This window comes from Oculina patagonica, chromosome 9 (assembly GCF_052425735.1).
Source record: "Oculina patagonica isolate OP01 chromosome 9, crgOcupat, whole genome shotgun sequence".
In the NCBI taxonomy this organism is placed as follows: Eukaryota; Metazoa; Cnidaria; class Anthozoa; order Scleractinia; family Oculinidae; genus Oculina; species Oculina patagonica.
In genome coordinates, this window is record NC_135766.1 from 8,172,026 (window position 1) to 8,191,635 (window position 19,610).

Consider the following 19,610-nt stretch of genomic DNA (forward strand, 5'->3'; position numbering starts at 1 on the left):
GTCATCAAAACGAAACATGTGCTGTTACCAGTATTTGTCTAGTACTCTGAATCCAATCAAACTTTACTGGAGTGGTTTCTTTTAGCAGAGAAGTCGTGTGGTATTTTAAGTTTTCGGTTTCGAACAAGAATATTACATCAAGCTGATTTCTGTCAGATCGTGTTACAATGTTTACCAAGCGCGTGGGAACAGCAGCTTCTGATTGGTCAGTTTCTGGTGTCGCCACAACAAGCCAAAAAGATCGATTCCTGACCCTTCTTCTCTTGAAAAGTCACGTTAGCAGTGATTCTGCAATTTAACTAAACTTTAAGGAAAGGAACAAAAGGAAAGGAACAGTCTCAAGAACAGTCTCAGGCAGAAATAATTATTGTAGAAGAGATTGCAAGGAAATTGTTAAAGACATGCGGGATTTCGAATGCCCTCGTCTGTTCAAAAGACGATCACAGTACGCCGACAAAATAAATAATATTCCAGAGCGAGCCGATGGACGACGAGTTCCAGCCTAAATATCAAAGAAAAGGCGAATAAAAACTTCTTTCCTAACGTTGCTTCATTAAACCAAATGGTTTCTAAAGAGCCGCCACTAAAATGAAAGGTAATGACCAAGAATAAATTACAAACGCTTGCTAATAATTTTCGTTTGTTGATGATCGCTCGGCCTCGGCTTATAGATGAATATTTCATTCAAATTTAACTATTTTCTAGTACCATCGAATTTTTTTCGGAAATACTCGGCGATAAATTGAAACCCCAATTTTTTTGAGTTTTAACCAGTTCTCAGTAAGATTTGGTGAAAATATATAGCCTTTGTGTACTTCATATATGCGCATGCGTTCAGCACAAAATTCCGTGTGCTTGAGTCTACGCCTGAAAGAATGCATACCACAAGGAGAACTTTGGGGTTTCAGAAACAAATACCTACGCACGCCACCGATGTGTGGAATGGGACCGAATTTTCGCTTTGCTGCCCCGCCCACTTTCGTTGACAAATTCCATAAATTCCTGAGGCCCTCGCCACGCCACGGCCAAGGGACTTTTTCGCGCCGTTTTCAAATCAACAAGAAAGTGCTTCTACGATGGCAGAAGGTTTACCCGAATTTAGCAAGCTTGGTAGATTTTACGATCGCGGGAGAGCCCTTCAGGTTGACTTGAAAAGAAAAATCATACAAGATATCGTTGAAGACGGCGGCGATTTTGTAACCGGCTTTTTCCCCGGAAGTTTTTCAGTCATAGCTGAGAGAAACAGAGTCAAACATGATACTGTCCGAAAAATCTGGAAAGACTTGGTAGATAACGGCAATGCGGGAATCACAGAAAGGCATACAGCTGGTGTAAAACACATTCAACAAGATGATGTTGACTTTATAAGATTTCTTAAGACCGACAGAGCTTCAATGACTATTGGTGAGCTGCATAAGCATATCAGCGAGCACTGCGATATTCCTGGAGGAACGTCAAATTCAGCAATACAGCGAGAGCTTCGAAACATGACCGACGGAAAGTGGACTTGGAAAAAGCTAACAAGACCCGTTGCCGAGAAATTTACCCCAGAAAATCTTAATTACTGTCACTGGGATTATGTCAACTACATTTCCACGGTTGACCCCTATAAACTCAAGTTCTTCGATGAATCTGGGATCAAGCTCCCAGATGTTGGTAGGCCCAACTATGGCCATTCGCTTTGTGGCACTCCGGCCGTTGAGATCGTGCGATATGCCAATTCTCCTAATGTTACCTTAAATCTTATGTGTGGTCTTGATGGCATTGTCTATGCCAACACAGTTGATGGTAACAGCAATTCATTTTCTTTTCTATCTTTCTTCGAAGAAGCATCTTCAGTTTATCTTCCCGATGGCAAGCCGGCGTTCAGTTATGGCGATCATGTAATTATTGACAACGCGCCAATTCATCATCACCGGGCAGGACAGGCCCTTGGCGAATGGCTCGATGAAATTGGTTGCACAGCCGTCTATTTACCAACATATTCTCCTGAATTCAACCCTGCTGAAAATGTTTTCAACAAGCTTAAAACTATTCTGAGACGCTTCGAGTATAGAGAACTTTTGAAAGACAGTCTGCATGTGGCAGTGCACGAAGCGCTAAAAGAAATAACATCCCAAGATATGAGAGGCTTTTTCGCCTTCTTTGGTTACATTTAACATTACTCGTTCTAATTCTTGCATTGTAAGGCAAATTTAAATTGTTCCAAATGGGAAGCTTGACTTGATAAGCATTTCGTGACACTCGAGCGCAGGTTTTGGCACAAGGTTGCAAATAGAACAGACATGAATCAACATAATTGTAGCTAACGCACCAGCAATACAACTTAAAATTCAACGTAAATTTATTCTTGTGGACGTAACTTAATTACCAGTGGTTTCTAGGACATAAATAAAGAAATATATTACACTAAGAACAGAAATAACAGCATACAACAAAGGAAATACTAGAAGACAAACGAAGGAAACGATATGTACCTGACGATTTGGATACGCGGCGAAACGAAGGACGACAAACGAACGTAGCTTCTTAGATATAAACGAATCTTTCCGTGAAGAAACAATATGCATAAAACCCGCGAAAAGGTGACTTAATATACATGGTAGACTGGGCCGAGTAATACATAATCGCGGTAGACTGGGCCTAGGGATTGGTTTCTACACCGGCCCCGAATTAGCTACACACTTACAGCTAATTCTAATAACGAAAAGTAACCAATTCCTAAATTACGTAGTTCATAATGCGACGAAGAACAACTCATTTCTTAGATTACGCAGTTCGTAATGTGACAGAGTTTGTAAACAGAGTAAACAGAGTTCATGAGTTCTGGACTCCTTCAAGAAGGCACAGCTTTCTAATGTCTCGTTTGTAGACAGATGTGGCCGTTTTCACCTTGACGTGACGTACATAACCTTTACTGTCCGGGAACACCTCTTCAACCAAGCCCATTGGCCAGCGACCCCTCGGCGTTTTCTCATCGACGACGAGAACCAGATCACCTACGGCGAAGTTACGACGAGGGGAGCACCATTTTTGTCTTGTTTGAAGTGCAGGTAGATAATCTTTCATCCATCTCTTCCAAAATGAGTTTGCTAGGCATTGTGCTTGGCGCCAGCGCTTACCATACTTGTCGTGTTTTGTGAGGACATCAAGGGGAAGGCAGGGATTTGACTTCGACAGCAGAAGTTTGTTCGGAGTCAGCGGCTCAGGATCATCCGGGTGGTCACTGAGAGGGGTTAAGGGCCTGTCGTTGAGTATCTTCTCCACTTCACACAGCAACGTGGACAGCGCTTCATCATTCATCAGCTGCTCCTTTACTAAAGCGGCCAAAATCTTTCTTACGGATCGGATCATACGTTCCCAAATTCCACCTTGATGACTTGCCTCCGGAGGGTTAAACGACCACTGAACGTCATCGATCCTCAGGTGATTATAAACCTTGGTCTGGTCCAAACGCCCCAGTGCTTCTTTAAGCTCTCGCTCAGCGCCGGTAAAATTGGTGCCGTTGTCGCTGTAAACTCTCCGAGGCTTTCCTCGACGGCAAACAAAACGCTGATAGGCACAGATAAAGGAATCGGCTTCTAACGTATACGCGACTTCAATATGAACCGCTCTCATGGTTAAACATGTAAACAGGCAGCCATAACGTTTTACTTCACTTCGGCCTTGTTTCACGTAAAGGGGACCAAAGTAGTCCACTCCCACATGTGTAAACGGGGGATCTGACGGTGCGATTCGTGCCTCCGGGAGAGGTGCCATGATCTGTTCACCAGGACGAACATTTCTCTTGCGACAATCCATGCAATTTGCTAGAACTCTTCGTACTGCTGAGAGCCCTCGAACAATCCAATACTTCTGTCGGATAGAAGTAAGAACATGGGTAGGGCCACAATGCCCTTGTTGGCGATGAAAGTTCTGAATAATTAAATTCGTCACGTGATGTTTACTTGGGAGAATGGCTGGATGCATCGCTTCAAATGGAACTGGAGCATTCTCAAGGCGACCTCCAACTCTTAATATTCCCTCGGCAAGGAAAGGGTTCAAGTTGCGTATTGGACTACTCCGTGGGAAGCACTTCATCTGGTTACCAGATCCTCTCTGGCCTGCCACAGCTAATTCCTTTGGAAACGCATCACGTTGAACGGCTTTGACAATGTCACTTTCTGCAGCAATAACTTCGGCAACAATTAGAGGCCCCTTGGCAATACTGTCTACAGCCTTGCTATCGCGGCCAACCAGATATTTCTTAAAACGTACTAGCCAGGCGATGGCCTTTCGCAGACCATCCCAGGATGAATAGCGTGTCAACAACGGTTCCAACGCCTTTCCATGAACAATCACATTCACCTGACCAGAGCGTTTTCTGCATTCACTATCACCTTCAGGTAACTCTGGCAACTGGGAAGGTTGTTCAGGCCAAAATTTCTCTTCCTTCCATAGAAACTCTGGGCCATGAAGCCACAACTCCATCTTGTGTAGCTCGCAACCTTTGGCCCCTCTAGACGAGACGTCCGCAGGATTTGAACTGGTGTCTACGTGTCGCCATTGACGTGGCGTGGATTCTTCATGGATAATCGCGACTCGGTTGGCTACGAATGTCTGAAATCTTCTTGATTCATTGCGAATGTACTGCAGGACTACAGTGGAATCCGTCCAATAGGTTGTGTCGTGTATGGGGTACTCGATTTCGGTCCGGATAAGGCAATTCAACTTCACAGCAACTACAGCAGCGGTCAGTTCAAGGCGCGGTATGGACACCACTTTCAGGGGGGTCACGCGAGATTTGCCAAGAACAAACGAACAATGTATGACACCTTTGTCATCGACCATTCGGAGATACGATACTGCTCCGTAACCATATTCGGACGCGTCCGAGAAATGATGTAACTGAACATTGACAACTGCGCGAAATCCTGGTGGCTTGAAACATCTGGGAACTGATATTGTTCTCAAACATGCTAGTTCCTTTAGCCAACCTTGCCAGACAATGGAGTCTGCATTCGAAATCACTTCGTCCCAGCCATATTGCTGCTTACACAGGCTCTGCAACAAGCTCTTGGCTGGCAGGATAATGGGTGCCACGAACCCTAGAGGGTCGTACATCGAACTGACGACTGACAAGATACCTCTACGCGTTGGAGCTTTCGCTTCATCCATTATTCGAAACTTAAAGTCGTCTGTCTCCATGTCCCACTGTACACCCAGCGTCCGTTCTACAGGTAGATCTTCCAAATCCAAATTGATCACTGACGCCGCTCTTTCCGTAACTGGAACAGTGGCGATTACGTTCCTGTCATTACTAAACCATTTCGTAAGGCGGAATCCTCCTTTTGACAGCAATTCTCGCAACTGACCAGACAAACGTACCGCTTTGTCAGTTGAAGGAACTGACTTTAGGCAATCATCTACGTAGAAGTTTCGGTTGACAGTGTCAATGGTTTCCGCATCAAATTCAACCTGGTTATCTGCGGCTGTCTTCTTCAGGCTAAAACTTGCGCAACTTGGCGATGTCGTGGCTCCAAACAAGTGCACTAACATCTGGTAATCAACTGGCTCTTCTGAGAGATCGTTGTTTGGCCACCACAGGAACCTCAACGCATGACAATCTTCAGGAGCAACTCGCACCTGGTGGAACATTCCCTCAACATCAGCAACCATGGCTACGGGCTCTTGACGGAAACGTATGAGGACGCCCACAAGACCATTTGTTAGATCTGGACCTTGCAGCAATTTATCGTTCAATGAGGTGTCCTTAAACTTGGCTGCACAGTCGAAAACGACTCTCACCTTTCCTGGTTTCTGAGGATGGAATACTGGATGGTGGGGTAAATACCAGACTGGTGTATCCTTTCCAACCTCCTGTTCCTCACAAGGAACTCGTCTTGCGTACCCGCTGGAGACATAACCGTTTATGGTGTCCTTATACTTCTCAAAGAGATGAACGTCTCGCTGGAACCGTTTCTTTAACTTGCGTAACCTTCCTAGAGCGAAGTCGCGATTTCTTGGAAGGCTTACAGGCTTACATTTCCAAGGCAACGCCAACTGGTAATGGCCATTCACAAGCTTCGCTGATTCTTCCGTCTGGGACAAGGCTCTCCGATCTTCAACTGACATCGCGACCTTTGAGGTGATCATGGGCTCGTTGAAGTCGTTTCTAAACATACTCTCCATCTGTCGATGAAGCATTTCGTCATCATAGCGAACAAAGTTCACACTAAAGCAATTTCTCTCAGACGAATTCAGAGGTCCCATCAAGGTCCACCCGAGAGGGGTACGCACTGCATAAGGTTGACCACGCCGACCACGCCTTTTTGATCGCACACCCAGTGAGCTTCGGGTACATCACATCCGATAAGCAACGACACCTTGTCATTTTGAATCATTGGAAAGTCAATTCCATTTAGATGGGGCCACTGGGCAGCATCCTCTTTCGTTGGTGGACTACCTTGAGGTAAACGCAATGTATCCACTGTCCATACTCTATTCAATTCAATCTCCTCATCCATACGTAGACCTCTAACGGACAAAGATAACTCATATCCCATCCGGGTTTCAGACGCTCCATTAACGGTTACTAGTGAGAACTCTTTGGGAAGGCCGACTACTTGAAGTTTCTCCATTAGACTCACATCACATAACGTCACATCCGATCTAGGATCTAGTAGCGCGTTCGTCATAATTGTATTGTGCTGGCCTTTCCCTTTCACGACGACTGGAACGATTCGTAAACAGACATTCTTCTTGCCAGAGTCGGTAGCACTGCACTGACCAGTCTCTCCGGAGCCACTAACGGCACTCGTTACGGCACTCGTTCCAGTCTCTCCGCCCGCACTGGGGGCACTTGTTCCAGTCGCACCGGCCCCATTGACGGCACTCGATCCAGTCGCACCGGTTTCACTAACGGTAGTGGATCTAGTCTGTTGTGAGGTGACTGGAGGGTTGTCACGAGAAGTGTCGTTAACGTTATTTTCATTCTTCTTTCGGACATGCAGCATTGTGTGGTGCTTCCATCCACATCCACTTACTTGACATTTCATTTTACTACCACAATTCATGGCCATGTGTCCGCTTTGGAAACAATTGTCACACAGTCTCGCTTGTCTAACGAAGCTTTTCCTTTCTTCTGGGGTCTTTGCTTTCATAAGTTCACATTTTGACAGTCTGTGTTGACCAGAACACAAAGGGCATATGGCGAGCGCGGGTGTTGCGCCAACTTGGACGCCGCCGGCGACCACTTCTGACTGCGTTGCAAACGTGCTTCCTTTCGAGGAAGGAGGCTTCACTTTAGATGGAGGTTTAGAACTCCGCTCTTTGTCTGGTGTTGAACCAACAATCCTTCCATACATTGTATTTGCCAACAAAGCTTTCTCTTCAACAAATCCAGCTAAATGCGTGAAGGTAGGCTCATTAATGCCAGCTAAGGTTAACGTACCAGCTCTGTCCGCCCATTTGGACTGCAGATGAACAGGAAGGCGCTTTACTATCTTAACGAGATTCTCTGAGCTATTAACGTCCGCCTCGTAGCCCATCTGAACGAGAGTCAACGCACAATTCTGCATTTGGACAGACAAGTCTGACAAACCAGTAACATCTGTATTCTTAAGCTGAGGACCCTCCGCTATCTTCGTGATGTGTGCATGAGCAACAATATGTTTCTGTCCAAATCTGTGATACAGGATTTCCTGGGCTTTCATGTAGCCTTGTTCTGGGTCGGAAATAATGGCACAGTTCTTAATAGCTTCTCTAGCTTTACCTGTACAGTGCTGTACAAGGTATGCTAACTTCGACGCGGCGTCTGGTACCCGTCTGGCGATGTTGACTTCGAAGTTGTTCACGAAGAGCCAATAGTTCTGGGGGTTACCATCGAAGGTTAAAAGTTCCCTTTTAGGCATTTCGAAACCTTGCTGAATTGAGAACGCCATCAGATGCAAGGCATCTTGTTGCTGCTTCAATATTTGTTGCAGAGATTGCGAACTGGTGAGGCTTGCACCACTGATGTTCTGGGGGGAGGCCCTGGGTCCGAACTTCGTACATTTGGGTCCAGCGCCGATTTTGTACTGCTTCTCTCAACTTGTTTGTTGCCGCCATGTTTAAGGCTTGATTCATCACGAGGCACTGTAGGAGGCTGTTTAACGGAAGGGAAGGTTTGACGCGATTTCTCGGTGTTTTCCTCTTGTTTTAGCGGTTTAAACTCTTCTTTGGTAGTACGTTTTGAATGCTCCGAGGTTTCATAGAGATCGTCAACCACTTTAGCTTTTTCTATTTCCCCCTCGACCGTTAATAAAGCAATCCGGCGCCTTAATTCTTCTTCTTGAGCTTTGATTTCGGCTATTTGACGTTCCATTTCACGTTCCACTTCTTGGCGCTTCAACAAGTTCTTTAATTCAACTTCTCGACGAAGGAGCTCGGCTCTAGCCTTTCTCGATTTCTCACTAGCGCGCGAACTAGCCTTGGAACTATGTTTGGAACTTGACTTGGAGCTTGTCTTCGAACTCTTTTTGCTTCTTGAACCGACTAGAGAAGGTGTGACATTTGGCACTTCTTCATTAACATAATCTTCTTGACGAAGACCCGCAGAAGCTTCGTCCGCGATACGTTGAACTGATTGGGACCATTCTTCGAAGCGTTCGTCGAATTCCTTTTTGCCAGTCATAACGCTGTGCCAAGCATCAAACGCTTCTGATTTCAACACGGGATCATCAACAACAAATTGGTAAAATTCGTCGTAGGCTTGAAGACATCTCGCAAATGCGATATCAACATTTTCTTTTTTACCACAAGCTTCGTGATAATTTTCAGCGTTTCGCATTAATAATTCGACGTCTTTGTACAGCTTGTTTAAATTTCCAAGGTGACCAGCTCGAGATTTCTTTAGGGACAACATTCTTTCACGCCAAACGGCTTCGGTGTCGAGACGCGAACTTGGTTGTCGAGTCCTTTCAAACTCATCCATAACTCGTCCGTCCGTTTAACGGAGTATCCGTAGACACAAACGACATAATTCCACAGGAATAAACACACAAACGAACCAAGTAGCTCAATCCATTTCGTCAGAAACTGTAGCTAACGCACCAGCAATACAACTTAAAATTCAACGTAAATTTATTCTTGTGGACGTAACTTAATTACCAGTGGTTTCTAGGACATAAATAAAGAAATATATTACACTAAGAACAGAAATAACAGCATACAACAAAGGAAATACTAGAAGACAAACGAAGGGAACGATATGTACGTGACGATTTGGACACGCGGCGAAACGAAGGACGACAAACGAACGTAGCTTCTTAGATATAAACGAATCTTTCCGTGAAGAAACAATATGCATAAAACCCGCGAAAAGGTGACTTAATATACATGGTAGACTGGGCCGAGTAATACATAATCGCGGTAGACTGGGCCTAGGGATTGGTTTCTACAATAATTATGTTCTTTCTTTACTTTAGCACAACTTCAAGGATTTCCTTGTAATTTCAAAATTCCGAAGATCAAAGTAACACATTCCGTGAAATATTCAGTGTCAACTTAGCGATAGTTATTACAAACTTCATGTTACTTCACGCACTGAGTGTAAACATAAAAGTTTACCCGTCGCCAATCATGTACACAGCGCTGATGTACACAGGGCACAGAGGAGTCAAGTTTGTCCGCAGGTCAAAATCTCTACCGTGCAAAATGACCAAAAGCCTTTCAAAGCGATCGCGTAAGCCGTACGTGATACAGCGCCGTCATGCGAGACTTGTTTACAGATGGTCTGGTCTGGTGATATCGTATTCGTACCCTCATGCGACATCCGCAGACAGCAATGTTTGTGGGCGTTACCAGAGAGACCAGCAGTAAGAAAGAGAGCAAGGGACGAAAGCGATTTGAGGCGAAATTCCGATCCCTCGTTCCTCGCTCAAAATCAAACGAAACGATCTCATTTTTTACATGTGGTTTAAGACTAGTATTCTCTCCCCATACGCTGTAAGAAAATCTTCAAACAAGTCGTATAAGCTGTATTTCGGGGGACGAGTTTTAGGCAGTTAAAAATGTGTTTTCGAACAATGTGGACCGGAGGATACTGGTGGCGGAAATGCGTCACGAGACATGCGATACGAGTGATGTTGCAATACCGTAATGTGTTTCACAAGTAACTTAGCACTCCACTTTCAATTTCTTTGGATTGCGTTGTTCCTCGTCTGGTAAATTTCGCTTTTCCTGGAGACCACTGTTCATATTTTGAATCTTACCGCCGGTCGAAGGATCAGCTGTTGTTTTGAATTTCGGATTAGTGACGGTTGATTTCATCTGTCACAGCATGGATCTCGCACGATTTCCGTTTCCGCCACCAGTATGCTTCGGGTGACATCGAGCCGATCACGTGGTATAATGTTTCGTCCCTTGTCTTTTTTTCTTCTCGGCACTTCGTGCCTCGTCGGAAAGCTTTGCTTTCCGAAAAAAAATCGTCGCCCTTCGGTCGACGATTTTTTCGCCCCAGGCGACCATTGTCAGAATACGATATCACCAGACGATCTGCAAACAAGTATCGCATGAAGGTGTTTATATGCACGATCGCTTTGCTTTGAAGGTCGTTTTGCACAGTAGAGATTTTGAATTGCGGACAAACTTGACTCCTCTGTGCCCTGTGTGATGTACATCAATGTTCAATAACGTTGCGTTTGTAATTTTTTCACGCGTTCAATGCCAATTTATAACTATAAGAAACTTTAACATGTAATACTTAAACACAACAACAAAGATAACATTTAATATTTTGACAACAGAGAGCCGTGGGATTACAACGCGTAAGTAAACAGAATTCGGCTTTTACCTAAAATCCCACAGTTCAAATTCAAAGTCATCAAACAACAAATTGTTATCTGTAACAGACGGGTTTGTTCAATAGCTCAACGAACAATAAAGTTTTAAATAGAGTTACTGTTTAGTCACCGACCATTTTAGCTGCTTCAAACAATAAGCTTAAACCATAATCGGAGTCCACATCTTTCTTTGAAGAGGAAGGAGGACAGGTTTTCAAACTTTCAGGAGGACAGGTTTTCAAACTTTCACTCAATCCTCTCTCGAGATGGCGTTCTTCCTCCTCCAAAGTTGTGGGTTCGTAAAGTAATAATTGTGAAGAGCAGGCATTGATAGGTGTTCCAGTAACCGGTGTAGAAGTAGGTTCTCCATAAAACAAACAACCGCTACTCTCGACACTCGCGCTCTTTCGGTTTGGCAGCACGCTGCTTCCAGGAAATACGATTCCCTTTTGTTCCCAAAGTTTTCGCACGGGGTTAATAGAATGATCAGTGTTTGCTTTTACTCGGGTGACAGAAAAGTTTTCGTCGTACTCCTTTAGAAGCTGTTGTATTTCACCTTTTGGCGGAACCTTGCCATTGCAAATCTTTTCAAGCTTTCTAATGTCCGTGTTTACAATCAACCACATGGGGACTTTGTCGCCGGTTGCTGTTTGTCGTAAATATTTCGCCTGATTACTGTTTATCAAGTCCGCTTGAACTTTCGCTGCGTACGTGTTGATACTAGAGGCAAAACTTTCTTTCTTGGTGGCAATATCCTCTTCCAATTTCTTTAGTTTTGTTTTCGCAGCTTTGAGTTCGGATTGAATAGTTTTATAATGTGTTTTTCTTCCTCTGGATGCCTTTTGATGTCCTTACAAATCGATGCCGACACACAAGCCGCGAACGAGCAAATTGTCTTATTATGTCCTGGCGTGTGGCAATTTGAGCAAAGTGGCTTTTTATTTGTAGTTAAGGGTTTACAGGACATGTCAAGTTCCAACAGCTCATTTTGTTTCTTTAACACGAAATCCTGTTGTTGCTTTTTTTCTTCTTCGAGCTTGTTGAAAAACTTTTGGGTCGGCGTTTCATATTTCCATTCAGCTGTGGTATCACAGAATTCTTCTTCTAAGCATCTCGATGTGGCTATTTTGTGCTTCTTTCTTTCAGGAACGCTTACCGCATTTGGAGATGTCGATTGCGACGACCGAAGACGTTTTTGCTGTGCCGTTTTCACCGTCTGCACCGTGGCGCCTTTCAATCCTGGACTGAACGCAATTTCGTTCACTCTTCTGACTCTTAGGGTCACTCTCTTCAAGTTTTCTCTTTCTTCCTGTGCACTTTCTAACATATCGATGAAAGAGTCGATATCGTCTGCAGGCAGTTCAATCCAATCATTTCCATCATAATATTTCACGCTCACGGTGCTTCTTCTCAGGCTAGGAAATCGTTCTTGAATTCTTGTTAGCAGCGAATCCATAGTTAGACTTGCAACTTCTTCGCTTGATAAAAATAGTTTTATCCACTTGTCGCCTGGACCCATAACTTTAAACACGTATCTCTCCATGGTATGCAAAAAGCTGATTTATTTTCGCGATCAAGCGAGCGAAGGAGAGCAAGCAGTCAGAAGCACGCGGAAGACTGGCTAGCCTGCGTTGCAGACGAACAAAACCCCGGTATAGTGTATGGTGGGTGATTACCGTCATAATTAAACTTTGGATTATGTTACTTGTTATTGCATTTTGTTTTACAATAAGTTGCTTGTGTGTTTGAATTTTATGTTGGTTGTATCAATTTTCTGTCAGAATTCAGAAATTTTCGCCTAATCAAATTTTCGGTAACTCTAAACTTTCTAGTCATTTGAATTTTTCAGGTTGTGCCAGTTTTCGGGAACTATTCCAATTTCAGACTGTTTTCCAATGCTTTGCATCTCCGATTCGTTTTTCGTTTCTGGTGTATTTTTTGCCAGTAGTTCGAATTTTCGGACACATTCAATTTTCTGCTAGTAGTTCGAATTTTCGGACACATTCAATTTTCTGCTAGTTCCCGGCGCCATATTGGAATAGTAACCGCGCAGACATGATAGCGAGGCTACCGGTGACCCGTGGCTGAGCGTGAAGAGAGATTACAGTGAGGATTCGGCAATTAGCCCGTGTTTTTTCGCGTTTTTCGGAACATAAGCGAAAGTTTTGATTCTAATAATACTCCTTCGTCATCTTCTAAGATGAATGGAAAATATTGGGCCGCTTTTGGCTGTAAAAAAGGCGAGTAAACTTCTCAGGGGCTATCAGTAGTTTGCGTAACAAAACACAAGGAGATCCAGTGAAGAAATCGCATCCATGGTGTAATCTGATAAGACGCCAGCATGAGCATGGTGAGGACAATTTTCTTCGTCTTTAAAGCAATTTTTCTTTGTACTAATCATTACAAAAAAGGAAATATACACAGCTCTCCTGAGCAAGTCGTTGGGATCAGAAAGAAAGGTTTTTAACATGCAATGTTTACAGAACTTTTGTTTACTTGCTCTCAATCACTGAAGTTGATGTTTAATAATACTTTACATTACACAATGCCCAATTCTTGAAAGTTTTCAGTAAAATAGTTATCCCAAATCAGGAATTATTCTCAATTTTGCAGACTTCTTTTTTATTTTATTTCTGAGTGTGGCAGTTTATTTTATATTGGTTAGAGCTGCTTTTAGGTGAAGTTATAAGCTTGGTTTAAATAAAGTTTTAATATTATCTCATAGGTAAAGAGAAATCCCAGCAACATAGATTGTGAAACATTCTAAAAGGAGTCTGCCAGTTGAAAGAAGCTCAGAAAATCATCTATTCAAGTCAAGAAATGGAAAATAACACAAGCAGAGGGCAATTTTTTAAGAATAAAAAATGTTTTCAGTTGAAATGACTGCATCAGCTACTAAGTTTTGAAATAAATCATTTGCAGTGTTGAATCAAGGTGTTTCAAAAAGCCATTTAACAGTTCCTGTTACTATAAAAAAAAGTATTACCAACCCAAACAGTATGGTAAGGATTATTATTATGAGATGCACAAAATGTGGACCATGTATAACTGACAATAATGCTTGCAAGTCTAAAGTTATATTTACAAAAATTGCCTGAGGGAATGATAAAATCATTGCTATACTTTACATGTCCAGGGACAACTGTATTTGTTCTTTGTCCTTGCCTTACTCTGGCCTTAAAGGAATTTTATTGACTATTTTGGAGAGAAAAGGCTTGCTTTTTCAATTTTTTTTTAACACCACATTCTCAGACAAAACAAATTCCACCCCTACACATTGACCTGGTGTGGGAGACGCGGTGGCCAATGGTTAGCGCACTCAACTCCCAGTGGAACGGCCCGGGTTCGAGTCCTGGTGGGGGAGCTGCGTTGTGTTCTTGGCCAAGACACTTTACTCTCAGTGCCTCTCTCCACCCAGGTGTATAAATGGGTAACAGCGAATTTACTGCTGGCATTCCATCCAGGGGGGAGTAGACCTAGTCGCTTAATGCTACGGAAACCGGGATAAGCTCCAGCTGTATGAGCCACTTGGCTCGGACACAGACTTTACCTTACCTTTTACAGATTGACCTGGAGGTTACAACAAGAGAAATTCCTCTTCCCCATTGATGGTAGAGTTTCATATGGACACCGAACTACAGCTAATCTAGCAGAGTTCCATCCAGCTTCATGATGAAGATTTTATTTATTTTTATTTTCTTTACTGTCTTATTTAAACAACACATTCATCTTAAACATTACATAAATATTTTCAATACTACATGCAGGACCTTAAATTTTATAGCTCCCCATTTGAGATAATAAACATTCAGAAAGTGTTTAAAGTATTGACATACTTTCTGGTTTCAGTGTAAAAGATTTATGGGTGGTTAACCCTTTACTGTCAAAGAATGAACAGCCCCAAAACTTTACCAGGTCAATACATACACATGTACACAAAAGGAGATGTAACAGTAATTAAAATTTTTCCCTGAATTTGACCAAATTCTCTCATCTAGAGCTGATAGAAAAGTTGATTTTTAACCTCTTCTGGAGAAATAATACCAAAATGATGGGTTATCACTGATGGATGATTAAACTACCCTGACTGTAATGTGGTTGAGACCAAACTTTGCCTGAAATTCAACCAGTTTAAATTCAATGATGCATTATTCTCTTTGCAGATCAATCAGACTTTTCATCAGGTGATTTAATAGGGTGCAATAATACTCCTGGTTAATGAGAAAAAAGTTTTCCCTTTTCTTTTGCATTTTTATTTCTTGAGTAGATGTTTCTCTGTGCCTTCTTTTAAATAGTGACTTCCTTGTGTGATAATTTCACAATCCATGTTTACTGGGATAGTTTTCACCTATGAGACAATATTGAAAACGGATTTAAACTAAGTTTACAACTTTACCTAAAAGCAACTCTTTGTTATCAATAATCTATTTCTTTTAAATCTTATCAAAATACAATAAGCTTATATCAGACTCAAAATAAATACAGAAATAAAAAAAACCGTAGGCAAAATTGGGAATAATTTCTGAATTGAGATATATATTTAAATGGAGACTTGTCAACAGAAGGGCTTTCCTAGATATAAAATATTATCAAACAACTTCAGTGATTAGAAGCAAGTATAAAACAAAAGTTCTGTAAACATTGCATGTTAAAAAACCTTTTTTCTGATCCCAACGACTTGCTCAGGAGAGCTGTGTATATTTCCTTTTTTGTAATGATTAGTACAAAGAAAAATTGCTTTAAAGACGAAGAAAATTGTCCTCACCATGCTCATGCTGGCGTCTTATCAGATTACACCATGGATGCGATTTCTTCACTGGATCTCCTTGTGTTTTGTTACGCAAACTACTGATAGCCCCTGAGAAGTTTACTCGCCTTTTTTTACAGCCAAAAGCGGCCCAATATTTTCCATTCATCTTAGAAGATGACGAAGGAGTATTATTAGAATCAAAACTTTCGCTTATGTTCCGAAAAACGCGAAAAAACACGGGCTAATTGCCGAATCCTCACTGTAATCTCTCTTCACGCTCAGCCACGGGTCACCGGTAGCCTCGCTATCATGTCTGCGCGGTTACTATTCCAATATGGCGCCGGGAACTAGCAGAAAATTGAATGTGTCCGAAAATTCGAACTACTAGCAGAAAATTGAATGTGTCCGAAAATTCGAACTACTGGCAAAAAATACACCAGAAACGAAAAACGAATCGGAGATGCAAAGCATTGGAAAACAGTCTGAAATTGGAATAGTTCCCGAAAACTGGCACAACCTGAAAAATTCAAATGACTAGAAAGTTTAGAGTTACCGAAAATTTGATTAGGCGAAAATTTCTGAATTCTGACAGAAAATTGATACAACCAACATAAAATTCAAACACACAAGCAACTTATTGTAAAACAAAATGCAATAACAAGTAACATAATCCAAAGTTTAATTATGACGGTAATCACCCACCATAATAGTGCGTCTGCGAATTACTGCACAAAAGCTTGTTCCGGCCCCCCGCGTGTTACCAGGGATTTCTATAATAACCTCTGATTGGCTTTTGAATAGGGCCGTACTTTCGTGTGTCGTAATTGGTCGAGTGCATCATGAGAAACCATAGTTACGCTTTCGACGAAGACCAGGTACAAAACAAACTTGGCGGCGATCACGGCAGATCGGACCAGATCGGTGAGAATTAGCGTTTGAAGCGGTAAAAAAGCACCAGGTTCGAACTATCTGATAAAAAAAGAAAACAACGATAACGACAAGAAGCAAACACAACTGACAAGCAAAAAGGTCATGGTATAAATGTTGAATAATGTACATTTGTCTTGTGGTGAAAGAATGTCACACAACGAACATCAGTCATCCGTGATGAGAAGCAACACACCTTGCAACACAATAAACAGCCGGACCCGGCATTACAAATGCAGAATGCAAGTAGTCGACATCTTCACGGAAAATTTAGGACCAGAGGGAATATTTCAAAAGCTCAAAAAATATCTTGCAAATATGAATGTTCCAAGACTAACCGCGATAGTAATTACATATGACAAATGTAAAACAGAGGTGTCAAAATATCCGGGCAAAATATACAAACGGAAAGCCGTGCAGACCAATGTCTTATGGCTCTACTCAACTTTAAACGCCTCCAAATAATTACAACTGACAGCATATCGTGCCCTTTCTAAACAAGTGAAAAGCGAAATAGATTGGATGACCAATTCCAATACAGAACGGCAAATTTACAAATTATATGACAAGACCGTTTTACAGTATCTGGTATCTGGTATTCATCGAACGCGTAACTATGGTTTCTCATGATGCACTCGACCAATTACGACGCACGAAAGAACGGCCCTATTCAAAAGCCAATCAGAGGTTATTATAGAAATCCCTGGTAACACGCGGGGGGCCGGAACAAGCTTTTGTGCAGTAATTCGCAGACGCACTATACCGGGGTTTTGTTCGCCTGCAACGCAGGCTAAAGACTGGCGAGCCTAAGGAATTTATGGAGTTTGTCAACGAAAGTGGGCGGGGCAGCAAAGCGAAAATTCGGTCCCATTCCACACATCGGTGGCGCGCGTAGTATATAGCATTTGTGTACTTTATATAAAGTAACACAGATATGGCTCGCATTTTACCCAGCCCCCTACTCGCTTCACAAAGTTAATTAATTAATTCAATTTGATATTAATTAATTAATTAATTGAATTAAATTGTGGACAGGAATCGAGTGAAGGATGGAAGGAGTGAAATCGGCCCCATAACTAAACTCGGAATTTTCCGAGTTAATAAACTAAAACACTTGCATAACACACGGAAAATAATTCATTTTTCATTTTGGACATGTCAAATCGCAACGTGAATATTCAGTGCTTGCTCCGAGCCATACGCTTGAATTAAAAAATAAATATTCCATAAAAAAGAGCGCAGAGAATTCGTAAACATTTTTAATATAGATGTATGATTATTTATAACTACAGGCGAGCGATCGCCAATAAACATCAAAACTTGCGTGACCAAGGAGTTACCTGGGCCCGTGGGTAATCGTTTCATTTTTAATTAGCTTGGACATGTCAAAACACTTCTCGGCTTCGCATTGTGCCCGCTGAATCAAACGCACGGATGACACAAACATACACTCCACACTGAACAGAGAGCAGAGTGTTCATAATACGAGCGATCGCTAACCAAACCATCAAAATTTGCGTGACCGTGACCAAAGAGTCGGCTGGGCCGCGTGCGTCTGGAACGATTTACCGACAAAAAAAAAATTCCGTGTCAATCTCGAGCCCAGAGTGTCTCTCGGCTCCGCGGTCCGTCAGCGGTTGGTCAGCGGTAGGGTCGCCGGTACACACTCTGGGAAACTGAAATGTATTTCTCTTTCTCTATTGGCCCTCACAGAACAATAGAAATCAACACGGAAGTCTGAAAATCTTCCCGGAAGTAAACCAAACCGGAAACCCCGGAAAAACATTTTTTTGTTTTCCATGGTCAAATGTTCAGAAGTATCAGCTTAATTTTGTAAAAACACCTAAGAAATCGTGATATGGCTCTAAATAAATGAAGTACCGTATTTTCTCAATTAAACGCCCCCGGCGTTTATTTCAAACTTGGCTCCGTGGATCCGGCGTTTATTTGAATGGCGCAGTTTATGGAAGCAAAATTTTTATTAAACAAGGGTATTAAATCATTATTTGTGACATGAACGTAATTTGCCATCATACCTAAAGCATATTACACCTCAAATAAATGCCTGGAAGGCTTACTTACAAATCTTGCTCGGAGACCCGGCGTTTATTCGGGGCCCGGCGTTTAATCGAGAAAATACGGTATGTTCTAATTCTTCCCTTCTCTTTGAACGTAAAAGATACCATGAATAAAAAAGGACTTCCTTTAAACGTCGATTCTGAACGGAGTTTTTAAACAACAAACGACGGCGTCACCAAGGACAAGGTCGATTGAAAACTCAATTTATAGTTGACTTACAAATCTCGCTAGAACTACTGTTTTCATTCAAATCTCCGTTCCGGTTGAAAAACTGAATATGGCAGACAGTGCACGATTCAAAATAATTACTAATGACGAAGAATTTGAACAAAACGCGTTGCTGTTTTGCTGAAGAAAATGAATTGTACAAAAATTATAACACACGTGTGCACGTGCTAAGTCGCCAAAATGCTAATTACGCCTTTTGAATAGCGTTGAACTGTGTGCGTGTGGCCTTCAACGTCTTTATTAATATCACCGCCATTCAACGAGGAAAAAATTGTTTGCTCGAAAACATGCAACCTATCCTGAAAAGATGCGCTGTCAGCGAGAAGCCTTTCCAATATACAAAAGTCGCCAAACAAAAGTATGCGAAAGTCGCCAAACAAAATTTTTTTTATGAACAGAACAATAGCTTGTCTGTGCGCTGTGTATTATGTAAATTTCTTAGCTGTCCTCGGCAAAACAACAACGGACACACGCACGCAGTCTTCACGGACGGAAACCTGGAAGGCTAACAACACATTTGATTTAAAACAAACATAGCAGAATGCTCAAGAAAGAGACTAAAGGAAATCAAAACACCAGACGCATTTTTGTTAACTCTCTCTTTAGTTAACTGCAGGACGTTATTGTTACTTTTGTTGAATCAATAAACACCATTATTATACGGCTACAGTAGTACGCGCGCTCTGATTGGCTACTGAGCGGGCATTATTTTCTTGTAATGACCGGGCATTATGAAAATTTTTCTCGGCTCGACGGATTTTTGAGTTGTGAGTAAAAGCTACTAGCGAGGGGGCAAAAACAGCAAAAAATGCCGACAAAATATA

General features: G+C 42.2%; 3 protein-coding genes and 2 long non-coding RNA genes across 5 annotated transcripts; 2 read left to right on the forward strand and 3 right to left on the reverse strand.

The window, feature by feature from the left end:
• The first annotated feature begins 1,076 nt into the window (after positions 1–1,076).
• Positions 1,077–2,159, forward strand: LOC144664917 (uncharacterized). The gene has a single exon (XM_078526118.1). The coding sequence runs from the start codon at positions 1,077–1,079 to the stop codon at positions 2,157–2,159; it is 1,083 nt and encodes a 360-aa protein (XP_078382244.1).
• Positions 2,160–2,295: 136 nt separating this feature from the next.
• Positions 2,296–6,252, reverse strand: LOC144664918 (uncharacterized). Its single transcript, XM_078526119.1, has 2 exons — positions 2,478–6,252; positions 2,296–2,380 (listed from the first exon to the last, which is right to left on the reverse strand). Exon 1 carries the CDS (start codon positions 6,250–6,252, stop codon positions 2,818–2,820), a length of 3,435 nt encoding a protein of 1,144 aa, XP_078382245.1. The 3' UTR covers positions 2,296–2,380; positions 2,478–2,817.
• LOC144664919 (uncharacterized) lies at positions 6,252–7,892 on the reverse strand. The gene has a single exon (XM_078526120.1). The coding sequence runs from the start codon at positions 7,890–7,892 to the stop codon at positions 6,252–6,254; it is 1,641 nt and encodes a 546-aa protein (XP_078382246.1).
• A 4,572-nt stretch (positions 7,893–12,464) lies between these two features.
• LOC144665842 (uncharacterized) lies at positions 12,465–13,731 on the forward strand. Its single transcript, XR_013573074.1, has 2 exons — positions 12,465–13,152; positions 13,528–13,731. It is a non-coding gene; the product is annotated as an uncharacterized LOC144665842 (long non-coding RNA).
• Positions 13,732–14,468: 737 nt separating this feature from the next.
• On the reverse strand, positions 14,469–16,223 carry LOC144665828 (uncharacterized). Its single transcript, XR_013573070.1, has 2 exons — positions 15,568–16,223; positions 14,469–15,150 (listed from the first exon to the last, which is right to left on the reverse strand). It is a non-coding gene; the product is annotated as an uncharacterized LOC144665828 (long non-coding RNA).
• Between the last annotated feature and the right edge of the window lie 3,387 nt (positions 16,224–19,610).

Excerpts from the sequence above, each read along its gene's own strand:
- LOC144664917 (XM_078526118.1), top strand. The coding sequence starts at position 1,077 with ATGGCAGAAGGTTTACCCGAATTTAGCAAGCTTGGTAGATTTTACGAT.
- LOC144664918 (XM_078526119.1), bottom strand. The coding sequence starts at position 6,252 with ATGGGACCTCTGAATTCGTCTGAGAGAAATTGCTTTAGTGTGAACTTT.
- LOC144664919 (XM_078526120.1), bottom strand. The coding sequence starts at position 7,892 with ATGCCTAAAAGGGAACTTTTAACCTTCGATGGTAACCCCCAGAACTAT.